Source organism: Xyrauchen texanus, chromosome 29 (genome assembly GCF_025860055.1).
Source record: "Xyrauchen texanus isolate HMW12.3.18 chromosome 29, RBS_HiC_50CHRs, whole genome shotgun sequence".
Classification (NCBI taxonomy): domain Eukaryota; kingdom Metazoa; phylum Chordata; class Actinopteri; order Cypriniformes; family Catostomidae; genus Xyrauchen; species Xyrauchen texanus.
In genome coordinates, this window is record NC_068304.1 from 25,787,238 (window position 1) to 25,812,458 (window position 25,221).

The 25,221-nt window shown below is 37.1% G+C and overlaps 3 protein-coding genes across 7 annotated transcripts in view; all 3 read left to right on the forward strand.

The window, feature by feature from the left end:
- Positions 1-3,322, forward strand: part of LOC127622989 (phosphatidylinositol 4-phosphate 3-kinase C2 domain-containing subunit alpha-like) — a 55,784-nt gene extending 52,462 nt beyond the window's left edge. Inside the window, 1 exon segment of the mRNA XM_052097211.1 lies at positions 100-3,322. Within this exon segment, the coding sequence (XP_051953171.1) occupies positions 100-282 (183 nt within the window). The 3' untranslated portion in view covers positions 283-3,322.
- A 157-nt stretch (positions 3,323-3,479) lies between these two features.
- LOC127622896 (protein phosphatase 1 regulatory subunit 15B-like) lies at positions 3,480-9,329 on the forward strand. Its single transcript, XM_052097042.1, has 3 exons — positions 3,480-3,827; positions 5,125-6,257; positions 6,397-9,329. The coding sequence occupies exons 1-3, from the start codon at positions 3,680-3,682 to the stop codon at positions 6,607-6,609; spliced, it is 1,494 nt and encodes a 497-aa protein (XP_051953002.1). The 5' UTR covers positions 3,480-3,679; the 3' UTR covers positions 6,610-9,329.
- A 10,608-nt stretch (positions 9,330-19,937) lies between these two features.
- Positions 19,938-25,221, forward strand: part of LOC127622895 (pleckstrin homology domain-containing family A member 7-like) — a 128,973-nt gene continuing 123,689 nt past the window's right edge. For all 5 annotated transcript variants that reach the window (XM_052097031.1, XM_052097032.1, XM_052097035.1 and 2 more), the window contains exons 1-3: positions 19,938-20,084; positions 20,190-20,266; positions 20,389-20,446. In XM_052097031.1, the coding sequence (XP_051952991.1) occupies positions 20,002-20,084; positions 20,190-20,266; positions 20,389-20,446 (218 nt within the window). In that variant the 5' untranslated portion in view covers positions 19,938-20,001. The remainder of the gene's footprint in view (positions 20,085-20,189; positions 20,267-20,388; positions 20,447-25,221) is intronic.

The window sequence follows — 25,221 nt, forward strand, 5'->3', positions numbered from 1 at the left end:
GAAACATTAGCCCAACAAATGGGGTCAGTCTTTCCAACCAGTCTTTGGCTGTTCTGAAACTTAGAGGTTCTAATCCCTTGGTTTTCTTTCTGTTTTTAGCTGGTGTACAGTGGTTACAGTAAGGAAACCTTGAAGCAAAGGGAACTTCAGCTGAGCGTGCTCAGTGCAGAGTCTTTGCGAGAGAACTGCTATTTGGGTGGCATCACCCTCAGCCTTAAGGACTTTGACCTGAGCAAAGAGACTATCAAGTGGTACAAGCTCACCATGGTGCCCTACTTCTAGGTCCAACAAGTAATAATCCCTCCCCAGCAGTCTTTTCACAAAGGGTGTTGCAACTACAGCAGGTGCCCTTACAGGACTACTCTGATTCCCTCAACCCCTCTCTTAGCACTAATCAAGGCTGATTCCTTGTTGAAATAAGCAATCCACCTTACTTTGTGTGTGAAGAGAAATCAAAATTGGGTTATTTACATTTGGGACATAGAGGACCAAAATGGCTCACTTAAAGAAGAGTTTATATTATTCTATAAATATATAAGTATATATAGAGAGAGATCGACACTTGTATTTTTAAAACTGCTCATTTTTACACATTCTTTTTCTACATATGCAAATATGAAATATGAAAAGCCTTTAAGGTTTTGAGGTATCTAGCTAAGCACAGCAGTGTGCTTTTGATAATGTGCCAAATGAACTGAAACAACTTAAGACCAGTCTGTAGGAACAATAACAGGGTGCCTTGATATGCTCTCCTTTTGTTTTTCTTAGTAGTTTTGTGTTATACCTAACTGAAATACCTGTTTTGTAAATTTAATGTAAAATGTTCTTACCACGAGGTCACACACATTTAAGTGGTTATGTCACTTTTGTTCAACTGTCTTTTAATGAAACATTCTTGGCACCAAGGGACTTTGAATTTTGACATTGGTGTAATGAACCCTGTTCAAAAGGGAATGGTGCCTGTGGTTAAAAGCTACTGGCTGACCTCAGCTTCATAATAATCTATGAGCTTACCTGGAGGCATTTTATAATCATCTACAAGATGCAAGTTTTCACTCACTCCGCAAATATTGACTTGATTCGCTCTTTTATGGCTGTTAAAAGAAACATTCTAATTTATATAATTGTGACCAGTTATTTATTGGTTATCTTTAACCTGACCGAATCAATGTTTTCTGTAATTCTGTCTCTCTCCTAAAGTTTTTGAACATCATTCTCTAGAATTTGTGTTCTGAAGTTAATGCCTTGTTTACCTTAAAGTGAAAATTTTGTCATTTACTCACCCTCATGCTATCCCAGATGTATATGACTTTCTTCTGCTGAACACAAATGAAGAGTTTTATAAAAATATCTCAGCTTTGTAGGTTCATACACTGCAAGTGAATGGTGGCCAGAAATTTGAAGCTCCAAAAGCACTTAAAGGCGGCATAAAAGTAATCCATACGTCTCCAGTGGTCTTGTGAAAATGTCTTTTGAAGCAATTTGATGTGTGAGAAACATCAATATTTAAGTCCTTTTTTACCATAATTTCTTGTCCAGTAGGTGGCGATATGCACGAAGAATGTTGTAATTGATTGAAAAGGACTTAAATATTGATCTGTTTCTCACCCACATCTATCGCATCGCTTCTGAAGACATGGATTTATCACTGGAGTCGTATGGATTACTATGCTGCCTTTATGTGCTTTTGGAGCTTCAAAGTTTTGGTCAACATTTACTTGCATTGTACAGAGCTAAATTTTCTTCTAAAAAATATTTTTTGTGTATGTGTTCTGCAGAAGAAAGTCATTCACATCTGGGATGGCATGAAAGTCATTCACATCTGGGATGGCATGAGGGTGAGTAAATGATGAAAGGATATTTATTTTTGGGTGAACTATTCCTTTAATAATTGACAATAAAACACACATTAACCAGTAGGGGGCAGACAACGAACACAAAACCTTTTGGGTGACTAATGCATTCACAGTGTATTCATATCAAGGAGATTAATACTTGTAATTATTTTCTACTGAATTCTGAGATCTGAATTCTATAATTCATACAATTTTTTCTTCATATACCACCTTCTAATGCAGTCAAATATAAGTAGCCATTTGTTGGTTGATTTCACCTAAAAGTGTGAACTCTGTGGTTCTGTGGAGCTTTCTGTTTGAGCAGACTGTCCAGCTCAAAACAGCAACATTGCCTCGACCAGTTGTGTGAGTTTGGGGCGGTTTTCTGACCAAATGAAGACGGGGAGTTTTTTGGAATCTGTTTGAAAACTGATAATTTTTTACATTGTGTTTGGGGGTGCCAATGGCACAGAAATGACACTCAGAATGAGAATCTATCTCATTTAGTCATACTGTAAGTGTACTCTTACACTGTATTTTTAATATGTACAAAATGAATTGCCCTCATGAAGTTAAAATGGTCAATGAAAAAACTCCTTGTCAATCTATTACCACTAAGGGTTTTCCTAAATTGAGGGGTTTTTTTTGCAACTGGGCACAGATCAACCCTAGATCTGCCAAAGGATCTGTACCACCTCATTAAAAAGGCTGTTGCTGTAAGAAAGCATCTGGAGAGAAAGCTACTCAGTGCACACAATTGTTTTGTCTCCTGGGTGATGGCTTGCTGCAAAAGCAATATGAACGATTTGCCACTGGGTTCACACCGGAATGTTAAAGTTGTAGATGGTGTACATTCAGATTCTAATGTATTACATGAAACAAATACTACATCATTTGAATAAACTTTTGCACACTTTGTAAAACTAGAACTTAATCTAAACGAGTTGCCTTGTGTTCATGGCATCTTCTGACTTGTTTTGATTTAGGCACATGTGGAATCTGTGTAGAGTTCCATATAGTGTTATATAGTGTCTATATGGTTTGTCCATGCCACTTAAGAACTGATGTATCAAACCTACTGTACATTAGTACTTGACACAATTGTTTATTTTTTACATTGTCATCATTTAATTTCATTGTATGGGAAAAAATATGCAATGAAAGGGGATGAAGACTGAGGCTAACATTCTGCAGAACATCTCATAACTGACTATTTTATTTGTATCCCTACCTTTTTTATTTTATCACACTTCTTAGTCATCTACATAGTTTTTCCAAACACAGCTTTGGAAACCTTAACTCTCAATACTAGTAATTTGGTCTCTTTAACTGGTGGACTTTATGATATAATTATATTTTTAAACAGGGCTACGAAAAAAACAATGAAGTGGCTTAAATTCATTGGCAATAGGAGGTATTAAGCTCAACGTAATGATGTAAGAGAAGCAGATGTTAACTTGGCATCACAACAGATTACACATGGGAAAATAAACCATGCGTCAACTTACTACGTCATAGTGTGGGCGTGGTTATTTATGAGAGGGGGCTGTCTTAATCTGAGTGACACATATGCGATCAAATCAAAGTTCATTTCATCAGGGGCTGGAGATATTTGTTTACAGTGGAGCATTTTCATAAGTTTGAGTAGACGTTCATTTCGGAGGTGCTGTAAACGTTAACGGTTACCTGTCATCATGTGGACATCAGCAGCTTTCGCACGGAGTTAACTCTCATACATTTGGGAAAATGTGGTTTGCAAACTTCACAAATCAGTTGATAAAGTACCACAAAGAAAACAAACCAAGGGACGAGTATCAGAATACGTGACGTTTGATCGGCTGAAGATGGAGAGGAGCGGAACAGAGCGGACAGCGCTGCGGCGCTTCGGGGACAGCGGGATGATGCTGCTGCCCTGGACCAAACAGATACTGTGTGTGGTGTGGGACCACTTACGACTGCTGGTCCAGATCATCTGCTGCACTTTTATGACGGGTAATTTGCAAACTGACGATCTTTACAGAGTATCTTTGCATTGAAATGTATTTTTACGCAATATCCACTTGCTCTGTATATGTTAGTTGCCCATTTCCTCCGATTACGGTACAAGGATTAATTTTATAGTTTTATTAACAGAGATTTGTGTCCAGGTAGCCTACTAAATAATTGGATGAGTTTTTCTATCCTGTTTATTCACTTTCACACATATATTTAACATACGCTTTTATACACAGCACAAGTGATTTATTCAACAGTAAACTAGAATAGTCTAGATGAGGCGTTTTGATGCCAAGGACGCCCAAATATGACAATCACCTTGCGAAGGTCCTATAGGTCGCTAGATATTTTGTGTACAAGGACCAGAAAAAAATTATGAAGACAGTTTATCTAATTAACTTTTATATTATATTGTACTAAAGCCCAAATCAACTATTACAACATTCTGTAGGGATGCACAGATCGGCCAATTATTGACTGCAACCATCGATATTAACCGAGAAATATCAACAATTGGTATTTCATATCAGCCATCATAATAATGAAAACGCATAGGCTAGGCCTATATGAAAAGCCGATAGTTTATTTTATAAGTAATTACGTACAATTTATTGCGTTGTATTAAGTTACATTTTATAAAAGATTTTCTATGTGTAATACCAGCCAAAATAAATCATTTCCGAAAAGAATAGCCTATCACGTTGAATATAATAATTAATTGTATTAATTTGTAATGTTCTATTCAAATATGTAAAAATGTGCGTTCTATTATTTAGAATTGCAAAAAAAAAAAAAAAAAATCCCACATAAATTGTCATATGTTTTTTTAATGTTTTTTTTATTATTTTTTATCTTTTAATCTTCTATTTATCTTTGATTGTGGCTCTCTTAAAACGTTGGCCTGATCCATCAGATACAAGTAGCAAAAATTAAGTATCGTATCAGTCTATAGTTTTTTGGTTAAAGTCTGTAACACATCGGCCAAAAATGTTCATATCAATGCATCCCAAAATATCTGAAAAATAGTAAGCCTACTTTGTTAATTGTTAAATGTATGAAACTGAAGAGAAACATTTAGATTAACCTGAAATGGCAATAATATAAAATTTCATTAATATAGTTTTTTAGAACACGTTTTTTCTTTCTCTGAAATTTCCCCCGGACCACAGTTTGAAATGGATGTGAAATTTCAGGTTAGAATATGTTTACATTTATTTATTTAGAGGTGTGTTTGTATATTATAATGGCCCCAAAAGTAACTCCAGCAAATTTTATTGTCTTGTTTGATCCCCAGTTTTCCAGATGTTCAGGTTTGAAGTCCATCTGAGAATTACAAACGAGACAGGGCAACACATTCAGCATATGACAAGTGGGTCAGGGGACCCCTCTGACAGTTTCCTGCTCTCCTCTTTGTTTGAAACCAACAAAAACATGGTGGTCGGCAGTTCTGGTTCGCTTTCAAAATTTGCCAGGGACCCCTTTGACGTAAGCTCTCATTCCAGGGCCGTCCTATCCAGTCTGGTCAACGATGAGCTCTGCTGCTCTTTGGTGGATGACTTTGTGTCCCACGCAACAGAGTGTCTCACAGACAGTGAAGACCTCTACATTGGAGATCACTCCATGTGGAAACATGGATATGACTGGAGTGTATTAGGAGGTTCGGAGAGGAAATGCGGAGAGAGCAGGTGCTCTCCAGTGTCTTTCGCTGCATGTGTGTCAGGATTTTCAGCAAAGGAGATTGGAAAGCCAGAGAAACCCATCAATGATCCTAGCTCATGTAGATCATCTATAGAGGATGTTCAAGGACCAGGTCAATTGAAGTCAGTAGGTCAATTTTCAGACAGTGAGTTCAGCTGGGGTAGCACAGACAGTTCCTGCTTAGAAGGAGAGAGAGATGAAAGTGACAGACTCTGGGAGCTTCTGACCAGCTCTTCGGATCCATATCACCCCCTGCGCTTTACTGCATGTTTGTCCAGTGCCGTTACAGAAAAAAGCAAAGCAGAAGTTGTTTCACAGCCAGTTAAAAAGTCTGAAAGTCCCACTGCGTCGCAGTCCACTGCATCTACAGGCTCTGACTCTTCAAAACCAGGTTCTGAAGATGAAGAAGAAGAAGCCTTATGGAGGTCCCTCTCTCAGAATCATGACCCCTATCACCCACTGAATTTCAGAGCCACTCTTCAGAGCTCACCTGCTACCCCGACAGCTTTGAAGCACTGTTCTGGTCCACCCAGCCAAAACATGCAAAGTTCGGCAGTCAGAAACTTAAAATCTTCAAGGTGCACAAAGCCCCCTGTACTGCAAAGGAATGTTGCTCGCCATTGCTGCCACACATTTTCTGTCAATACATTATCTGTGGTGCCATGGAGAAGGCATGCTGGTCAGACAGCTAAACGGTGCAACCAGAGTAAATGTCCTACTTTGAAGAAGGTAATTATCTCTTTACTACCTATACATTTATTTGGATTGCATGATTAAAATGTCTACAACATGACAAGCATGTTATGCAATTGCATGCCAGGCATATCTGTCATTGCGTAATAAAAGTATTGATGCTAATGTTTTCCAGGTCAAATTTTCTCCCATTGTGCAAGTTCATAAGATGCAAGCTTGGTCATTTGCCCTTCATGCATCTCGTAAGGGACTGTGGGAGGAGCTCGCCCGGGATAGAGACCGCTTCCGAAAAAGAATCAGTGAGACTGAGAAGGCCATTGGCTATTGTTTTAGTCCACAACACAGGGAAAAGCTTTGGGCTTATAAGGACAGCATACAGATGAAGTAACTGGTTCTTGATCTGCATAAAAGTCTTAAGAATCCTGATTGTTATCATTGATCATATAGTTCCAAGACTGTTAATTTGACTTATATTGACAGTTTTACCTCACATTTTTCCTTCACTGCAACTGAATGTGAACCATGTTTTTGCTATGCCTTACAATGTAACTAATGTGATTACAAATATTTATTTTTTAACACAAATATTAGGTATATATTAGAATAGTAGACATGTTTTTATATTTTCACTTAAAGGCATAGTTCACCCAAAAATGAAAATTCTCTCATCATTCACTCAGATCTGTATGAATTTCTTTCTTCTTCAGAACACAAACAAAGATTTTTTAGAAGAACATCTCAGCTCTGTAGGTCCATACAATGCAAGTGAATGGTTACCAAAACTTTGAAGCTCCAAAAAGCACATAAAGGCAAAATAAAAGGAAAACACATTACTCCAGTGGTTAAATGTCTTCTGAAGTGATCTAATTGGTTTTGGGTGAGAACAGACCAAAATTTCACTCCTTTTTCACTATAAATTTTGACATCAACAGTCTCCTTGGCGATAATGATTTCAAGCTCAATTACACTTTAGTAACAAGTGTAATAGAACTTGGAAACGTGAATGTGACTAGAGACTGCAAAGGCAAGATGTACAGGACAAAAGGAGTTATATTTTTGGCCTGTCCTCACCCAAAACTGAGTGGATTGTTTCAGAAGATGGATTAAACCACTGTAGTCTAATGGATTACTTTTATGCTGCCTTTACTTGCTTTTTTCAAAGTTTTGGTCACCATTCACTTGCATTGTATGGAGCACATTGTTCTACAAATATTTCTGTTATGCAGAAGAAAGAAAGTCAAACACATCTGGGGTGGCATGGGGTGAGTTTTCGTTTTTGGGTGAACTATTCCTTTAACACCACTGAAGTAGGATTTTTTTTGTTTTGAATTATTTTAGTGTAAGGAAATGCATAAGAGCAAAAAAGGTAATAATGGCAAGTTACAATGCACTACAATGTTTACATTTTTATATATAATTGTTCAGTTTATGTTGAGTTTTCCTCTAGAAAGTCACATTCTACACCATATGTTCTTAATTTAGATCAAGAACAAATACTATTACCAGATATTTGCTGATTTTGTCTTCATTAATAATTGCAATTTGTACTTGGGGCTAAATTACATGGCACTAAACATGTTATTTGAAATACCTTTCGTTCGCTTTACAGCAATTGTTTGCTTTTTTTTTACATTTTAAACTTTATTGCGCTTCATATTGTAATTATCTCTCCTCACATCGTTGGATGTACAATTTGTTTGTTTGAACACTGTGTCCTGGCTCGTTTGATTTGGTTGCGTCTTACTAGTTCATTGTGTCTCAGACTCTGACACTGACTGTATGTAGCCTCATGCAGAGGTAGAGATTTCCTGTGAGACTGCTGTGTGCAGCCTTTGCATGAGAGGGGTTAAAAAACAAAGCGTGATGAAATTCTGTCCCTTGAGGAGAAATCAATTAACATCAGCGGCAACACAAACTTGCATGGTGCAAAGACAAGCAATCATTTACACAATCTTTCATGCTGGCTGCAGCAACAGATTTCAAGTCTTGCTAATATAATTATCCTTTGTCCTTGAGCCACAGATAATAGTTGTCTTTTCTGAACACCTCCCTGTCTGCTCATGTTATGGGATAATGTATAGGTGAGCGTATGCTATTGTGAAAGACACTGGGTGGGCCTGTTTTTCCACTGGCTGCTGTTACAGAATATGGCAGTAACATGATAACTCACTGGTTGTTCTTTCAGGGTCAGCTTAGAAATCAACTGATCTGAGAGTAGATTGAGGGTGAGGTTATTAGCTGGATGCATGATGGTGGTGCTGCTATGGTGTCTTCCTCTCCTAAGGTGCCTTCACCCTGGTGACCCTGGTCTCTAGGCAACAGAACACAGCATTGTGAGAGGATTGCATATGATTGCAGCAGTGGCTGGTGTGTTGTGGGAGGGCAGCCAGAACAGCCCCAGACTCTATTACTCATCCTGGAGAGTCCAAAGCTTGATAAGGTGGATCTCTGGAGTCACAATTACAAAGCACAGACTGCCTGATGCAATAGAGTAGTCAGCAGCCACAATGTAAGAGACAAGAAAATAAAAATTAAATAAAAAAGAGGGCAGAACAGTCACGGCTCACATTTCAGAGAGAATCTCTGCATACCAGCATCAGTTCTGAACTAGTGAGATTGCACTGACTGAGGTGTTAACAATAAAGCAAAGACTGAATTTCACAAGTGAGTACACATACACGTCAATAATGTGCATGGTCATTGTATGTGGTGATAAAAAATCTGACTACTGAGCTTATGCTTCCCTGTCTGATGTGATATGTAGAAATATTGAAATATGTTAAGTAGTTACAACAGCTTCACAGAGCCATTTTGTGCATATGAGTGAGAGGTCTGCTCAAATATATTTGCCTCTCGATATCATTAATTACTTTTTTGCATTTCCTAGAACCTTCCTGTTATAAATGGTTTAAATACTTTTATGTAAACCTGAAATATATTTAAGTTGGGCTCACAAGTATTTCTGCTTTGTTTTGAGTATTAGTGGGAATCTTTTAATAGAGAAATATAAATGTATATGAAGTTTTTCATATGTGTTGACATTGGTTGACAAACTCATTGTTATCACTTATTCAATTGTGTTTTAATTAGTTATATTATTTACGAATATTTTTGGCAAAAAATAAACAGCAATTTTATTTTGCTGAAAACATGACCGCTTTTAAGAAGATCTTCCTGCATAAAAAAAGGTATATATATATATATATATATATATATATATATATATATATATATATATATATATATATACATTTGTGGCCAAAAGTTTGGAATAATGTACATATTTTGCTTTTTCGGAAGGAAATTGGTACTTTACTTCACCAAAGTGTCATTCAATGGATCAAAAAGTATAGTCAGCACATTACTGATGTAAAAAAACAGCACCATCACTATTTGAAAAAGTCATTTTTGATCAAATCTAGACAGCAGCCATCACTCCAACACCGTATTCTTGAGTAATCATGCTAAATTGCTAATTTGGTACGAGAAAATCACTTTCCATTATATCAAACACAGTTGAAAGCTATCTGGTTCGTTAAATGAAGCTTTACATGGTCTTTGTGTTTGGTTTTGAGTTGCCACAGTATGAATAGGCTGGCATGTCTTAAGGTCAATATTAGTTCAAAAGTGCGCAAACTTAAAGCCCAGGTTTCATGTACAACAGTCAAGAGAAGACTCGGATGCAGGCCTTATGGGAAGATTTGCAAAGAAAAAGCCACTTATGAAACAGAAAAACAGAAAAAAGAAAAGGTTAGAGTGTGCAAAATACACAGACATTGGACAACATATAATTGGAAAAGAGTGTTACACCTTAACCCCATTGAGGTGTGTGAGAAGTGCTCAACAAGACAGCTGCATCTATGGCAAGTGCTACAGGAAGTGTGGGGTGAAATGTCACATGAGTATCTGGACAAACTGACAGTTAGAATGTCATGGATCTGCAAAGCTGTCATTGCTGCATGTGGAGGATTTATTTGATGAGATCTCTGAAGTAGTTTGAAATTGTAATAATACTTATTCACATTATTAATGTCCTGACTATACATTGTGATCAGTTGCACGCCAATTTGGTGAATAAAAGTACAGATTTCTTTCCATAAGAGCAAAATCTGTACATTATTCCAAACTTTTGGCAGCCAGTATATATATATATATATATATATATATATATATATATATATATATATATATATATATATATAGGATCAATAATATCAATATTTACCCAGAGGATATTGATCCAGGTCAGGGAAGATAGACAGACAGCATGCATTTCTTCTGAAATTTTAGCAGCAGCTCTGTGTATGTTTATATACAACACTGAGGATGTTGCAGCCTGTGTGACACAAGAGATGATAGCATAGAGTCATAATGTAAAACCTTTGCTTTCAAAACAATTTTGTTTTATGTGTTGCATGACAGTCACCACTAGATGGCACCATTGAACATGTTTTGTATCCTCAAGTTTGCTTTGATTTTAATTAGGCTACACTTGAGCGCTAACCACAGTCCTTTACTTAGCTGCTTTATTTTTCAAGACCGCTTACTATTTTACGAAAAACTATTAGATTAAAATAAGGCCACTGGATCGCAACGTTTCCTAATCCTGTACCAGGTGTGAACAGGGCGTCTCTGAGATGCAAATGGCATGTGGTTGCGCTGAATTCCAATACTGACATTTTCAATTCCTGATTAGAATAAAAAATAAAAGGTCCTAACTAACTAGAGACATTGTCCTTGTGCATTGTTCAAATTCACTACCCTTTCGTTATGTTCGTGGCTGAAAACAGCCACTACTTTAAACTGCTGTAAAAATGTATCAGATAAATATTTTTTTCACATTTTTTTGCATAAATCTATTAATCAACCTCAGTCCTGTTCAAAACTACTAAAGGTTTAAAAAAAAAAAAAAAATCAGGATTTTAACTCTTTAATTGCCAAATTCATAAATGATGGCACTGATTTGGGGAAAAAACATACAAAATGATGTATTTTCAATATAAAATGTGATTGTGGACTGGATTTGTTTTTACCTTTTATCACAGTCTTGGACATGTCAAAGATTAGAAACAACATTGGTTTCGATGCATTGTTAGTTTTTGTGCAGCATCAGATTTTAACTTTTTCTCCCTTATTTACTGTTCGTGGCTGTTTTTGCCCCATTGACTTCCATTATAACCACATTTTTTAATTGCAAAGCCATGACACCATATAATCATGCATTTTTGATTGTTTGTGGTTTTCCCTGTTGGGAAGAGGTAAAATTTGTAATTTTTACTGTTGATAACCATGTGGCACCATTAACCCTTTAGATAGGCCTGTGCAAAAAAAAGCTTAGTTTCTGGCTTTTACATGGAGTTATATGGAGAATAATAGCATATTAAAGTGTGTGTGTGTGTGTGTGTGTGTGTGTGTGTGTGTGTGTGAGAGAGAGAGAGAGAGAGAGAGAGAGAGAGAGAGAACTCACCTTGTTGCGTCTGAGAAAATCAAAACATGCACCTCAGCTCTCAGAACTACATGGAGTAAACAAAAACAAAGTGCCTTTTGATGGTGAGAAATGCAGAGTAATCAAAAACAAAGCAAGTGGATTTAAACACTTGCATGCAAGCCTGCTGGTCATTTGATGGTGAGAAGAGCAGCAAGCAACATGAGAAAGGGCTTGACTTGTAGTGAAGTTTTAGAGATGATAATGCAGCCTGACCCCTCCAGCAAGCTGCAGGATGTATTGTCTTCTCCCTCTGACACCACAGACTCAGCAGAGTCAGATCCTGATTTGGATGTGGCACCCTCATCATCCTCTCTAGCTTCCACTGAAGGCGAGGAGGATTCGGAGGATCCTGGATCTGGGTGGATTGGAAGAAACGGCGAAGTGTGGTTTTCCACCAACGTGGAGACAACTCCCTTTCTTCAGCCTGCCAGAGGCGTGACTCCAGGGCCGACGCGCTATGCCATCGCAAGGGTCCAGAACATGGATTCTGTGTTTAATCTGTTTTTCACAGAGGAGATGATTGACCTCATTGTCAGCAAAGCAGTGGTGACAGAGGGACCAAAAAAGAAGCCAGAGATAATTGCAGATTACAACCGCTGCAAGGGAGGTGTTGACAATCTAGACAAGGTATGTGCCATTACACATTTGTTACTACATGCATCCTATTCCTGTTAATTTTTACTTGAATTCATGTGCTTGTTAGAGATAAATTTAGGAGATACTGTTTGTGTTTTGACAATGTTTGCATGATTATTCTCATTGTCATGTGCAGCTTAAAAAATACTTATTATGAAATCTGTACTTATTCTTTTCTTGTTCTTTTATTTTTGTAGGTTGTCGGCACCTACAGCTGCAGAAGGAGGACCAATCGGTGGCCACAGACGTTATTTTTTAATATGCTATTATACTCCATATAACTCCATGTAAAAGCCAGAAACTAAGCTTTTTTTTTAAAAGGGTTAATGGTGCCACGTGGTTATCAACAGTAAAAATTACAAATTTTACCTCTTCCCAACAGGGAAAACCACAAACAATCAAAAATGCATGATTATATGGTGTCATGGCTTTGCAATCAAAAAATGTGGTTATAATGGAAGTCAATGGGGCAAAAACAGCCACGAACAGTAAATGAGGGAGAAAAAGTTAAAATCTGATGCTGCACAAAAACTAACAATGCATCGAAACCAATGTTGTTTCTAATCTTTGACATGTCCAAGACTGTGATAAAAGGTAAAAAAAAAAATCCAGTCCACAATCACATTTTATATTGAAAATACGTCATTTTGTGTGTTTTTTTCCCCCAAATCAGTGACATCATTTATGAATTTGGCAATTAAAGAGTTAAAATCCTGATTTTATTTTTTTTTTTTTTAAACATTTAGTAGTTTTGAACAGGACTGAGGTTGATTAATAGATTTATGCAAAAACAATGTGAAAAAACTATTTATCTGATACATTTTTACAGCAGTTTAAAGTAGTGGCTGTTTTCAGCCACGAACATAACGAAAGGGTAGTGAATTTGCCCACAGTGTACTGTTGAGTTTTTGAAAATTTTCAAAGCATTTTCCTAAAATATGTGTGAAAATAAGATTTGTCACCAAAAATCATTCCATTTGCTGAAACACGGAGAAAGTTATGGCCAAATTACGACTCAACAGCACCCCCTAGTGGCTGAAAACATCCTGAACAGCACACAAGGGTTAAGCGGTCTGGTGTTACAGAAACAGCCTCTCAGATACGAGATATTCAAATTACTCTCGCAAGAACACTTTTAACTCCGCATTTCTCTGAAATAAACGTGGCCTGTCCACTTCTGTGTGAGAACAAGGCTTTTGTTTTGGCATTTGGAACCCGTAGACTAGTAAACCAGTTTCTGATGTGATCATTTAAATATAGAGGTAAATTCTGCTTGATTTTAAGCTATTGTCTTTGCCATTGTTACAGTTGAAATGGTCCTTGTGTGGTGAGCATGCAGGCTCTATTATATTTAAATATATATATATATATATATATATATATATATATATATATATATATATATATATATATATATATATATATATATATATATATGTATGTATATATTTAAATATAATTATTATAATTATTATTTATTTTTTAATGGGATCCATTTGATACATTGGACTGAAATGCAGATTCTTTTAAAAGTGATTTTAAAAATATGCCATTCTTTCTCCCATGTGCACTTTGAATATATGATTCAACTATATTTTCATATTTAGAGAAATCTTTAAAAATGTGAAGGCTATTGCTGCGTTACCATTGCACCAAACATAGCCTACTAAACTGTATGCTGTATTCAACATTCAGAAATTTTTAAAATATAAAGCTAAGTTGCTAATGAACGAATTCCACAAAGCACTGAACTTTATTAAACTGGTTGATTAATGTGGTTTAATAAGCTGTTTTATGTAAACTTAGTATAATATGCTGTCCTGAATACATACAATTTCTTAGATATGCTACAAATTAAAAAGTTGAGACAACAATTCAAGTTGCACATTTTAATAAACATAAATTGATAAATGGAACAAATGAATAATTAATGCACAGTAATAGTTCATATGGATAGAATAATTATAGTTAATGTACAGTAAAATTTGATATGCATAGAATATTTTTGTTTAATATATTATTTGCTCAGAGTAAATTATATTTAATGGTAATACAGTATGTCATCGCTTCAATATCTGTCTCTTTTTCTTTCTTTTTTTCCTCAGCTGGCTTAGGCAGAGTTTGCCACTAACATCCAAGCCTCTTAAAGGATTAGTTCACCCAAACATGGAAATTTCTCTCTTAATTTACCCTAATGCCATCCAAGATGTGCATGACTTACTTTCTTCTGCTGAACACAAAAGAAGATTTTTAGAAACAATATCCCAGCTGGGGATATTTGGTCCATACAATGTAAGTGAATGGTGGCCAGAACTTTGAATATCAAAAAAGCACATAAAGGCAGTATAAAACTTGAAAAACATAAAACTTTCATTGCTACATTCTTCTTCTTTTCTTTTTGGCGATATGCATTCTTAGTGCACTCTTAATGTATTTCCACCGAAATGGCAATGGTTCACGTGCCAAGCCTATGCTTACCTCTGGTTCACGTGCCAAGCCTGTGCTTACCTCTGGTTCACAGCCGGGGCAGTCTGGAGCCTTTCGTAAACCAGCCGCGCTTTTCCACTGACTTCAGAACTGAACAGTGACATAATAGGTTACGTGGCTACTTTACCTGCCCAAAAACAAACATGCCACGTCACAACAGTGTTTGTGTACAGCTTTTACTCGTTTTTACTTGTTTTTGAGGACATATTTAAATATACAGAGTTATGCAATCCAACATTATTACATTGCTCAACAAGATTGCCAGAGACGACATCTATGATAAAGACGACAGGTAGCCTAATGTAATGATATTATTTTGTATGAACTATGGCTTAACTTTCTAAATCCTGTGAACTGTAACAGTGGAATCATTATTAACATTGGTGTAGCAGATGGTTATATGTGGAGATATGCCATAGCATATAATATTATGTTTACATCTTGATTGAGAATCAATCGCAATCTTCTGAACTTAGTGAACAAAACAATGCACTAAATAAGAGGGGAACAGAGTAAGGACAGCTAACAAAGTTGGCAAAAATATTAACTTACATAAATCAGCAGGAGAGGACACCAGTGATTCAGTGTTTATCACGAGCATGACTGTTGAATTCAATGCCCCAGTAAGATGGAACACTGGTCGGTGTTCGCATACAAAACATTGTTGCTCCGTCCACTGTTGCTTTTGTTCAGGTCATTCATATGGTCCCTGTACTCCCTTAAGTGTTTTTTAATTTGTTTATGATTTGATCAATTGTCTGATTGAAGCTGATGTGCATCATTTCGTACTGTATCTTCTCGTATACAAATTTGTCCTCCTTTGCGGCCTCTCTTGTTCATCTTGGATCTCCGTAAAGACCATATCACAAGTGGAGTGCTCGTTTTGTCCACGTTACCTGAACGTTTTTGATGTCTGTTAATTTTTGGGGTATTTTTTTATAGATGGAAGAAGTACTCTTTGCTGCAGATGGTAGTGGTTGTTGTTTGGGGAAAATTAGGTGACTATATACTGCCCTCCGCTCCCTGACGTAATCGGTTCCTGCGTGGAGACCAGCAAGTTTTTGGGGCCAGTCTCGAATCAGGTTTTCAGCCATGGAACGGCCTTTTCTGCAGTGGAAATGCGCAGAACAGTTCAAGAATTCGCACTGGCCCAGGAACCTGCCCCCGAACCATGTTGGTGGAAAAGGACTACAACTAGGTGGGGAGGAGATTTTATTGTGAAAAAGGACTACATTTTTTTATCTGTTTCTCACCGATACTTATAATATAGCTTCTGAAGACATGAATTTAAACACTGGAGTCATGTGGATTACTTTTATGCTGTCTATATATGCTTTTTGGAGCTTCAAAGTTCTGACCACCATTCACTTGCATTGAATGGAACAACAGAGTGGAGATACTTTTCTAAAAATCTTAATTTCTGTTCAGTAGAAGAAAGAAAGTCACACAAGTCTGGGTTGGCATGAGGGTCAGTAAATTACAAGAAAATACATTTTTAAATGTGTTCCTGGTGGCTGGGTACAGGCTTGCACAAATATGGCCATTGTCTGTTGCAGGGTGGAATATTGCAGAGAGTCCTACAGGCATTGTTTGATCCAAAAGTACATCCAACATGTAGGTTGTAGGGATGCACAAAGCTTGGGAGCCACCACTGTACTATATATACTGTTGTGCTCCTTGTTGCTATTGATGTTGACCAGCAGAGGCTCCTCCTGAGGCAGTGTCTCACTGACAGAGATCAAAGTTGTGATAGGAAATAAGCAGTGATGGAAGCACAGCACCGGTTCTCAAGTATAGTACGGTAGCTCCTTTCCAGATGCACACATGACCTCTTAAGGCTCTTCTGCAGTGCAGCCTCTCTCTTTCCTCTCTGCAGTCTAGACCATGAGAATCACAGAAAGATCACACTAATGGTTGATAGGATGATATTTAGTGAACTAACACTGCATATGTAAGCAACTGATGGGATGGTAAACAGTGCACTATAAAAACTCCAAAAATGCCAAAAGGAGCTTTGCACACTCATCTGCCTAATCTAATGTTGTAGTAGGCTTCAGTGCTTGTAGATTGAGGTTCTCCATATTGCTTCGAATGATGGAACACTTCATACCACCAAGCTGAAATCTGGTTAGGACCCTGAAGCTTGATATTAAGCTCCCACAGGTACATGTCAATTGGTGATGTCAACCATGAAGACCAAATTTCACAGCCATTTACTGTAGCTGAGATTTGAAACATATTTTCCATTCATCTCCATTAACTTTTTAACCTCTCTCAGTTAAGAACTGCCTCAGTATGTTTCCGCAGCTCAGCCATGGAACTTCACCAGCCTCTGATTAAAATCTTAAACTGGCAACTGTTCAGTCCTCTGCTCTTGATAAAGTTTATGCTCAACACTACGGCTTACATTTTTATATTGAACTTCATGGACTATGCACACAGGCTTTCCTGAATTAAATGCATTCAGATAAAGCCTTAGATGACTCTTTTCTTTTATCACCAATGCAGTTAAGCAAACCCACCATGGCTGGAGCTTCACCGGTAGTAAGGCCACTTAACTTTTTAAATTGTATCTCCAATTTTTCCATGCTGAAATTAGTTTCTCATAGGGTTGCTACAATACCAAAATTTTGGCTTCGGTACAATACCAGCCCTGGTACCTCATTAGCTACTAACTCGATACTTAACAAATAAAAACGATTTTTAAAAAGTCTTATAGATAAACATGATGCCTTTTATGTTTAAATTTTTCTGGATTCCACATTAAACTTATTATTTCAATGTTATGATCAAATTGGGTTTAATCCAATACATACTGTACAGCTTTGATCAAATGAAAATATAATAATTTATAAATAATAACTTTTGGTAAAATTATTAATACAGTATTATTGACAACATTAAATTAAAACAGTCTGATTAACTGAGGCAAAAGGCTGCCATGGCTGAATCACAACATGCTGATATTCTGTACTGGTGTTCAGCTTTTGTGAAATTGCTTACAGATAATAATACTAATAATATAACCATTTAATATTATATTATTGTTATTATAAGTATTATTGCTACTACTTTGAATATTACACTTTTATACAGTATATTTTTCTTTCATGTCTTCAATTTCATGCATCCAGTTGAATAAAGCTATCATTTCAGCAGGACTTTTATTTTGAAAGATTCTTGAAGTTCTTCCTGTTTTGAAAGGTTTGTTATATCAAGCTTCCCGTGACTCGCAAGCTGAAATATTCCAGCTGCGATGGTGAAAAAGGTTATTTGATTTCACAGATGTTTATACACTAAACGCACTGCTCTGCAGCTCTTAAGATGGATACTATTGGACACACTGCATGAAAATCAAGCATTAGTTATGTGTGTTGCTTTTGTGTGTGTGTGTGCATGCGTCCCTGTTTATGTGAAGGAGATGACAGAGCAGGACAGAGCCTCTCATTCATTCTGTGGCACTCAGCGCATGTATATTATTTAATTTAATGACATCCTTCTGCCGTTTAATGATCATAACTGACCATATCAAGACTTTTTTATTATTATTTTCAAATAGTCTTTGGTTTCATCTCAAAACTCTCACATTACATTTTACTAATGGCAGCATACTTAAATATGGTTTAAGTACATTTTTTTGGTATTGTTATATTTAGTTTGTAACGGTATACTGCGCTACCCTAGTTGCTCTAACACATCCACACCTCTGGTAGTGCCATGTGAATGGGAGCCAGCTGGTGTGTGATAGCTGTGTTGTAAGTGTAAACCTCACTCCCCTGGCCTCAAGAGGCACACTAGTGACGCATTTAATCTCCTTGTTAGTGCGCCCACCTCCCATGCCAGAGATGCCACTTCAAATCCTGTTTGGAGAAGTTTGAGCAGGACCGGTTACAATGGTACCGTGACCCGGATGGGAGTGACGTTTAGGAAGGTGAATGTAATGGGAGCCAGCTAATACGTGAAAGTTGTGCAGTATGTGTAAACCTCACTCCCCTTGCTTCAAGAGGCGCACTAACGACTGACATGAAGGGCTGTAGCCTTTAGTCTCCTCGTTAGCGCGCCCACCTCCCATGCCTGAGACACCGGTTCAAATGCCCTTTGGAACGGGGCGAGCAGGACTGGTTACACATGCATAACTTTTTATTCTTGCCTGTGGTATCAAATAAATTAGAGTTCAAATGTAATAATATTAGATGACATAAAAAGTGTTATTACATTACAGAATACAACTTTAATCCTGTAATTTTTAATCAGTACCGGATTGGATTTCAGAAGTAATCTTCCCAGCACTATGAGGTAAGTAGTCACAATGGAACCTGCTATTTTACAGCCTATTTTAATAGCAATTTCTATGCAGTAAAAACATTTTGATTCATAGTCATGAAACAGCAAATTAAAATGTAGCATACAAAAATATCAAAGCATTGGTTTGACCAACAAATATTGTAATTACTTGTAATTATAAACATGTGAGCTAGCTTGCCCTGACCTGGGATTTATGAAAAAAATCCTTGTCCTGAGAACATAGCTCAACCTTTTAGTAAGATACCTTCATTACAGATGACCCTTACCTAAATGTGTGCTAGGGTAGTTTATAAATTGAAAAACAAAACCAATAGCGAAAACACACATTTGTGTAAATAGACTTTTGACTCAAAGCTTTAAATAGACCTTATTAGTAAAATAAAAAAATAATAAATATGCATTGTATGGAACTACAGAGCTGACATATTCTTCTAAAAATCTTTGTATGTGTTCTGCAGAAGAAAGAAAGTCATACACATATTGGATGGCATGAGGGTGAGTAAATGTTGAGAGAAATTTATTTTTTAGGGGTGAACTAACTATCCCTTTAAATGTAATTTTGTTTCTTATTCTGTTTTTCTACGTTGTTGCTTTGGCAATACGAAATAATTTAATCGTGCCAATAAAGCACTTTGAATGTAATTGAAAACAGCCCTTGTGACAACTTACCCGTGTGGTATCTAGCCCAGCTCTCCCAGTATAATTAATTTATCTTTTTTGTCGGCCAAGCTTCCTGACTGAAAGACAAACCACAACTGTACAGAGTCAGCCCTCCCCTTTAAATCGTATTTCGCCGAAGCGGTGATCGCTACAGCGAGAAGACAGAGAGGAAATATGAGGTAGTCAGGACTTTACACAGGAATCATGGAGGCGCCGCTCTGTCGGGACACCTTACCTGAGAACTGGTCTTCTGGGGTGTGCAGAGACGGCAGGGTCTTTTTCATCGAGTAAGATTATATGTGCATTATTGCAATAGATAAATCTCTTTCTCATGCCGTTTGAGCATTTCCCAGCCGCTTGCACCGCTAACAGGTGGTTTGTTTTCCTGACAGCGATAAGACGAGCACCACTACTTGGCTTCATCCCCGTACCTGTGAACCTATCAATTCTGGACACATGATTGGGTCTGGTATGTGCTTCTTAAAGCTTGCAAGATTCCAGTACTCTTCAGTGTTATTTCGTGTTGTTTATGCTTTAGGAAAAGCGGAACGGTAAAAGTTTTGCAAACGTGTTATTGTGCATGTCTCCTAGATCTACCGACAGGCTGGGAGGAAGGATATACGAAAGAAGGAGCGAGTTTCTTTATTGAGTAAGTGTTTTTTTATAGTAATTATATCTCGCTGTAATCTGAGTGCGTCAGGTGCATTACTGGTCATATACCTGCAGTGTTATGCGCGACTTTGCAGTTACAAGAAGAGTTCAAGTTGTTTATTAAAGAGCTTCACTTCTGGTTCAAAAGAGAATATTGTGTAGCCTAGTGTACGATTAGTATCAATGGTCAATTTTCATTTCGCTACTTAGCACGGTTATTGTTTTTTGACACACTGTAGAGAGGTGATAAACTACAAAATGTGTGGAACAGGTCTACACGCCCATTTTAATATGTTGTTCATATTTTTTTTCTTCCATTTTTCCTTAATCACAAATAATAGCCTATTCTTTTATATTTCTCACAAAAAGCACCATTGTATTACACTTTTTTTATTTATTTGTTTTTTGTTGACATGTGTCATAGTAAAACCATGGTATTTTTGAAAGTACCATGACAGTATCATGAAATATGTACATGGTCAATCATTCAGTGCCATGGCACTGAGGCGATTAACTGTGTTCCGCAAATGCTACAGGGTCCTTGAATATCGTATAACATGCGAGTAATGCAGAGTTTACACTACACGATTCTAAGCCCGATTTTCGCTCACCGACAGTTTTGTGGAGGTCGGCGACAAAAATTTGAAATCGTGGGCAAATCGGAGCTCGCTTCCATGAGCGACGATCGCAATGTATGAACTATCATAAGATGCGATTTGAGATCGCATCGCCGATGTCAGTGAGATATCTAGAATGTTAAATATCTGGACCCGTCTGCGATTCCAAATCGCACAATGTGAAATATATTTTGACTGAATACAACAGTAGCATCGACCTACAGCCAATGAGAGAGCAAGAAACTGGGCATGGGAAATTTCAGTGGGAGGAGTCCAGATGTACCTGCAACAGAACATCAACTAGCATGGCTGCAATATCAAGAAAGTCTCATTGGACCGAAAAAATGGAGGACAAATTAGTGGATCATTGGCAGGAGCACCAGTGCCTATTTTATGTTTCATCTGAACTGTACCACAACCGGGTGAAGAAAGAGAAGAGTTGGAGAAATATTGCCAATTCTCTTGGACAGTAAGGTAAGCAAATAGTTAGATTTTACAGTTGGAGGTACTTTTTCATATTGTAACCAATAAAATATATGATGCCTTTAGGCGATTAAAAACATACACATCATATTCTGAAATGCATAACATATGATCATGCATTTGTTTTCGTATCTGGTATCACGTCTCTGGCTCTATCACTATTATCACTTCTGCGTGTATTCTTTTGTGAAACGTAATTTGGAGTCATCGGGGATTCGTCAATAGTAAAATGTCTTGTAATGTGTTCACCCCTGTTGTGGATTCCTTGTGTAATTTGAAACCGCTACAACTTCAGTGACAAGACAGACAGTTGTGTAATATGAATGGTACCACGATCCGAAGTCTTTGAAAGACGTGTAGTGTGTAGGAGCCATAAGGGCAGCCATTGGAATTTCTGGTACATCACCTTAGGGTGATGGTGGTCTTTGACTTTTTATCTGACCTGTTACTCATCTGAGGTAACGGCACTTCGATGTTCAAAAAACTGTGCTACTAAAAGCCATTACGATAAATACAGTAATGTACATCAATTTAAAAAAATACAGTAAATCGCTGTATGTGGTGTTTGACATCACAGAAAATTCCCATGATGCAATTTAAATTACTGTTATTTTTTGTAAAAATAAATAGCAGTATTATACTGGGTGATATGTTGTAAATAACTGTAAAAATTACAGAAATGTCTAACAGTGTGTTCCGGTGAAAGACGGAATTTGAATCAGCCGAAGTGTCTATCCTGCTCTTGAAAAAGCCAGCTCAGCAGAAAAATAACTAACAATCATGCACAGATTTAAAGAAGACTCAAATGTGACAACATCCAACTTTCAAGGCAACGTTTCGGAAATCTGCTTCCCGCACAACCGTGACTTCACAGCTACTTTGCTGAGATTGCTTGTCTAGCGAGAAGACATTTTCTTGCCTGCGCTGCAAGTGAGAGGGAAGAAGCACACGCAGCCTGAGATGAAATGAAACTTTTTATCTGCTCCAGTCATATATCCTCTTTTTTTAAATAATATTTGTATTATTCATTATATTTAAAATGTGTTACATTTAACATGACAGTAATTTAAGTGTAGCCTCTGTAAAAATATAAAGCCAAACGTAAATGTGTAAAAATGTTGAACAGTTTAATGGAAAAGTATTAACCGACAGGTAATTCCAGTGTCAACTAGCAGCATCAGAACCATTAAGTCGACTAAATTTGCTCATCCCTATTAATTATCCACCTTTGTGCTTTAACCATGTTACTACCATAAAAATATAGTCTTAATATAGAAATGATATATAATGTAGGATTATTAGCCTGTTATTTTTGCTGTTCTGCTCCAGGAGTTTTGCATTGGTAGAGAGCTTTAATTTCTTGCAAATCTTTGTGAGGTGTGTGTGTTTAAGATTTCTCGTATGATATGTCTTATGGATGAAAAGAAGGAAACGCTAGAATAAACCTAGCATAAGTAACTTTCTGGATTTTAACTCATATAGACCTTTTCCACCGACTTGTTTCGGGTGTGGGATCCTGGGTGAAATCTCAAACTGCACATTTCCACTGCAGAAATGACTGTTCTGCGGCCATAAATTTGGTTCGACCCACAAAAAAACCCACAAAATTATCAGACATCAAAAGTGCTCAGGTAACACTATGAAACGAGTGCTTTCCTTGCGATATGGTATTTACGACAATCTAAGATAAACTAGAGAGATCGCAAAGGAAAAAAATTCTCTACGAGAATGAAGATACAGCACTCTCACAGCAAAATGATGCACGCCACCTTCAGTCAGACAATTTACCAATTCCTAAACAAATTGAAAACTCTTAAGGGAGTACAAGTACCATAAGAAGGCATTAATCTGTATGTTTAAATATGTCCTCAAAAACAAGAGTTAAAGTTGTATACAAACACACTTTGATATGCCATGTTTGTTTATGTTTGAGGCAGTAATCCGTTACGTCACTGTTCGGCTCTCAGGTCAGTGGAAAAGTGTGGCCGGGTTATGATAGGCTCCAGATTGCCCAGCGGAGCACAGGCTCAGCCCAAGAACTATTGCAATTTCGGTGGAAAAGGGCTAATAGAGTGCTCATTTGGGGATGGATCTGGCACTGAGTTTAAAAAAAATGCTTTTATTGATGTCAGCACAAAGCCCTGAGTTTTCTGAGAATGTACAGATAACATTTGATTATCATCATATACCTGCATTGAGAGCAGTGATGTTGAGTGTGGGAATCAGAGTTGTGCTTTTTCTGAGACTGTGTCATGAAAGAGTGAAATATAGTCAGATTGCACCTTCACCTGCATGACTGTAATGTATTTGCTGACAAATTCAAAAATATATCTGTTTGAGGATCTTACATGGGTGGAGCCTGTTTTAATAAAGATGACCAAGATGTAATAGTTATTCACCTGACCAATACTGTGTACAGCATGAATAGCAATGTGATTAGGGAATACAAAGCTAAATCTTACTAATATGTTACATGTGGTTTAAAATGATTGTGGATTGGTGCAAAATTTACAAGAATTGTTTTGAAAATGTGTGGTTTACCAGGCATTACAGGCCATTTGGGATATTATTATTCAAATAATAAAGTATTTATACATCATGGTAGTATCTGTTTTAGCACTTTTAATTTATTGGCCTACTTAGTAAGAATTTATATATAATGGGAATAGTAAAAGAGAGCAACCAGACACATTTCAGCAATGAGAACTATATGTCTGGGTCAGTGTGTTTAATTGTCCTGAAAATAATGTCACAATGCCAAAAAAATCTTAATAGTCTTAAACATAGGCTTTATGCAAATATTTGGGGTGAAATATTAACCTTCAGGACAATCACCCATATGGAAAAATGTAAATTATGCATTATGTCAATAAATGCTATTTAATATCCATCAGCCTGAGCCCACCTTTCCAGCAAGGACCAGAATCTGCTGGTATATTTTTGAATCTCTCAAAGTTCCAAACGCAACATGAAATTAATCTAAGATTGATTCAGTAGCCTGAGTATTTCCATAAATAGGCATTTGATGTTATCCCTTCAGTGGCATCTTTACAAAAGTTTGAAGGACTTAAGAACACTGCATGTCCTACAATAGATTCAAGGATCGCTTACTCACTTGAGTATACTTAAAAGCAGTTTAATTTCAGTAAAAAGGGAACTGAAAGTTCAAGAATGTTTTTCTATTCTTTGTTTTTTTTTTTTTACTACTCTTATATTACTTCCATTTAGTCTCTTAACAACCTGGGCCTATGTGCATAATGATCAGCAACATACAAATTCACTCATACAAGCCTGTACCATACAACAATAAAACCTCATGCAAAAAGTGTCAAATAAACTTGTGATCCTGTGGGTCAGGTAAATAATTAACTTTAATTAATGCTGAAAGTGAGTTGTATTCTCAGTTGGGCAATATTGCTTTGGCTGCTTCTGGAAAAGATGCCTGCACATGGGGGTTTGACATGGATATAACGTGCAGTGTGACTGATGATTCGCCTACCTTCCAATTATTGTTGCCCTGGCCCTCCCATTCCTTGCTCCAAACTCGGGGAAGCAGAAGACGAAGAATGATGACCAGCGATCAGTAGAGGTTGGTGTGGTGGAGGATCCGCCTCCTCACAAATTAGCCTCTAATAGGAGTGTGTGGCCGAGAGATGAGCCATAAAAATAGAGC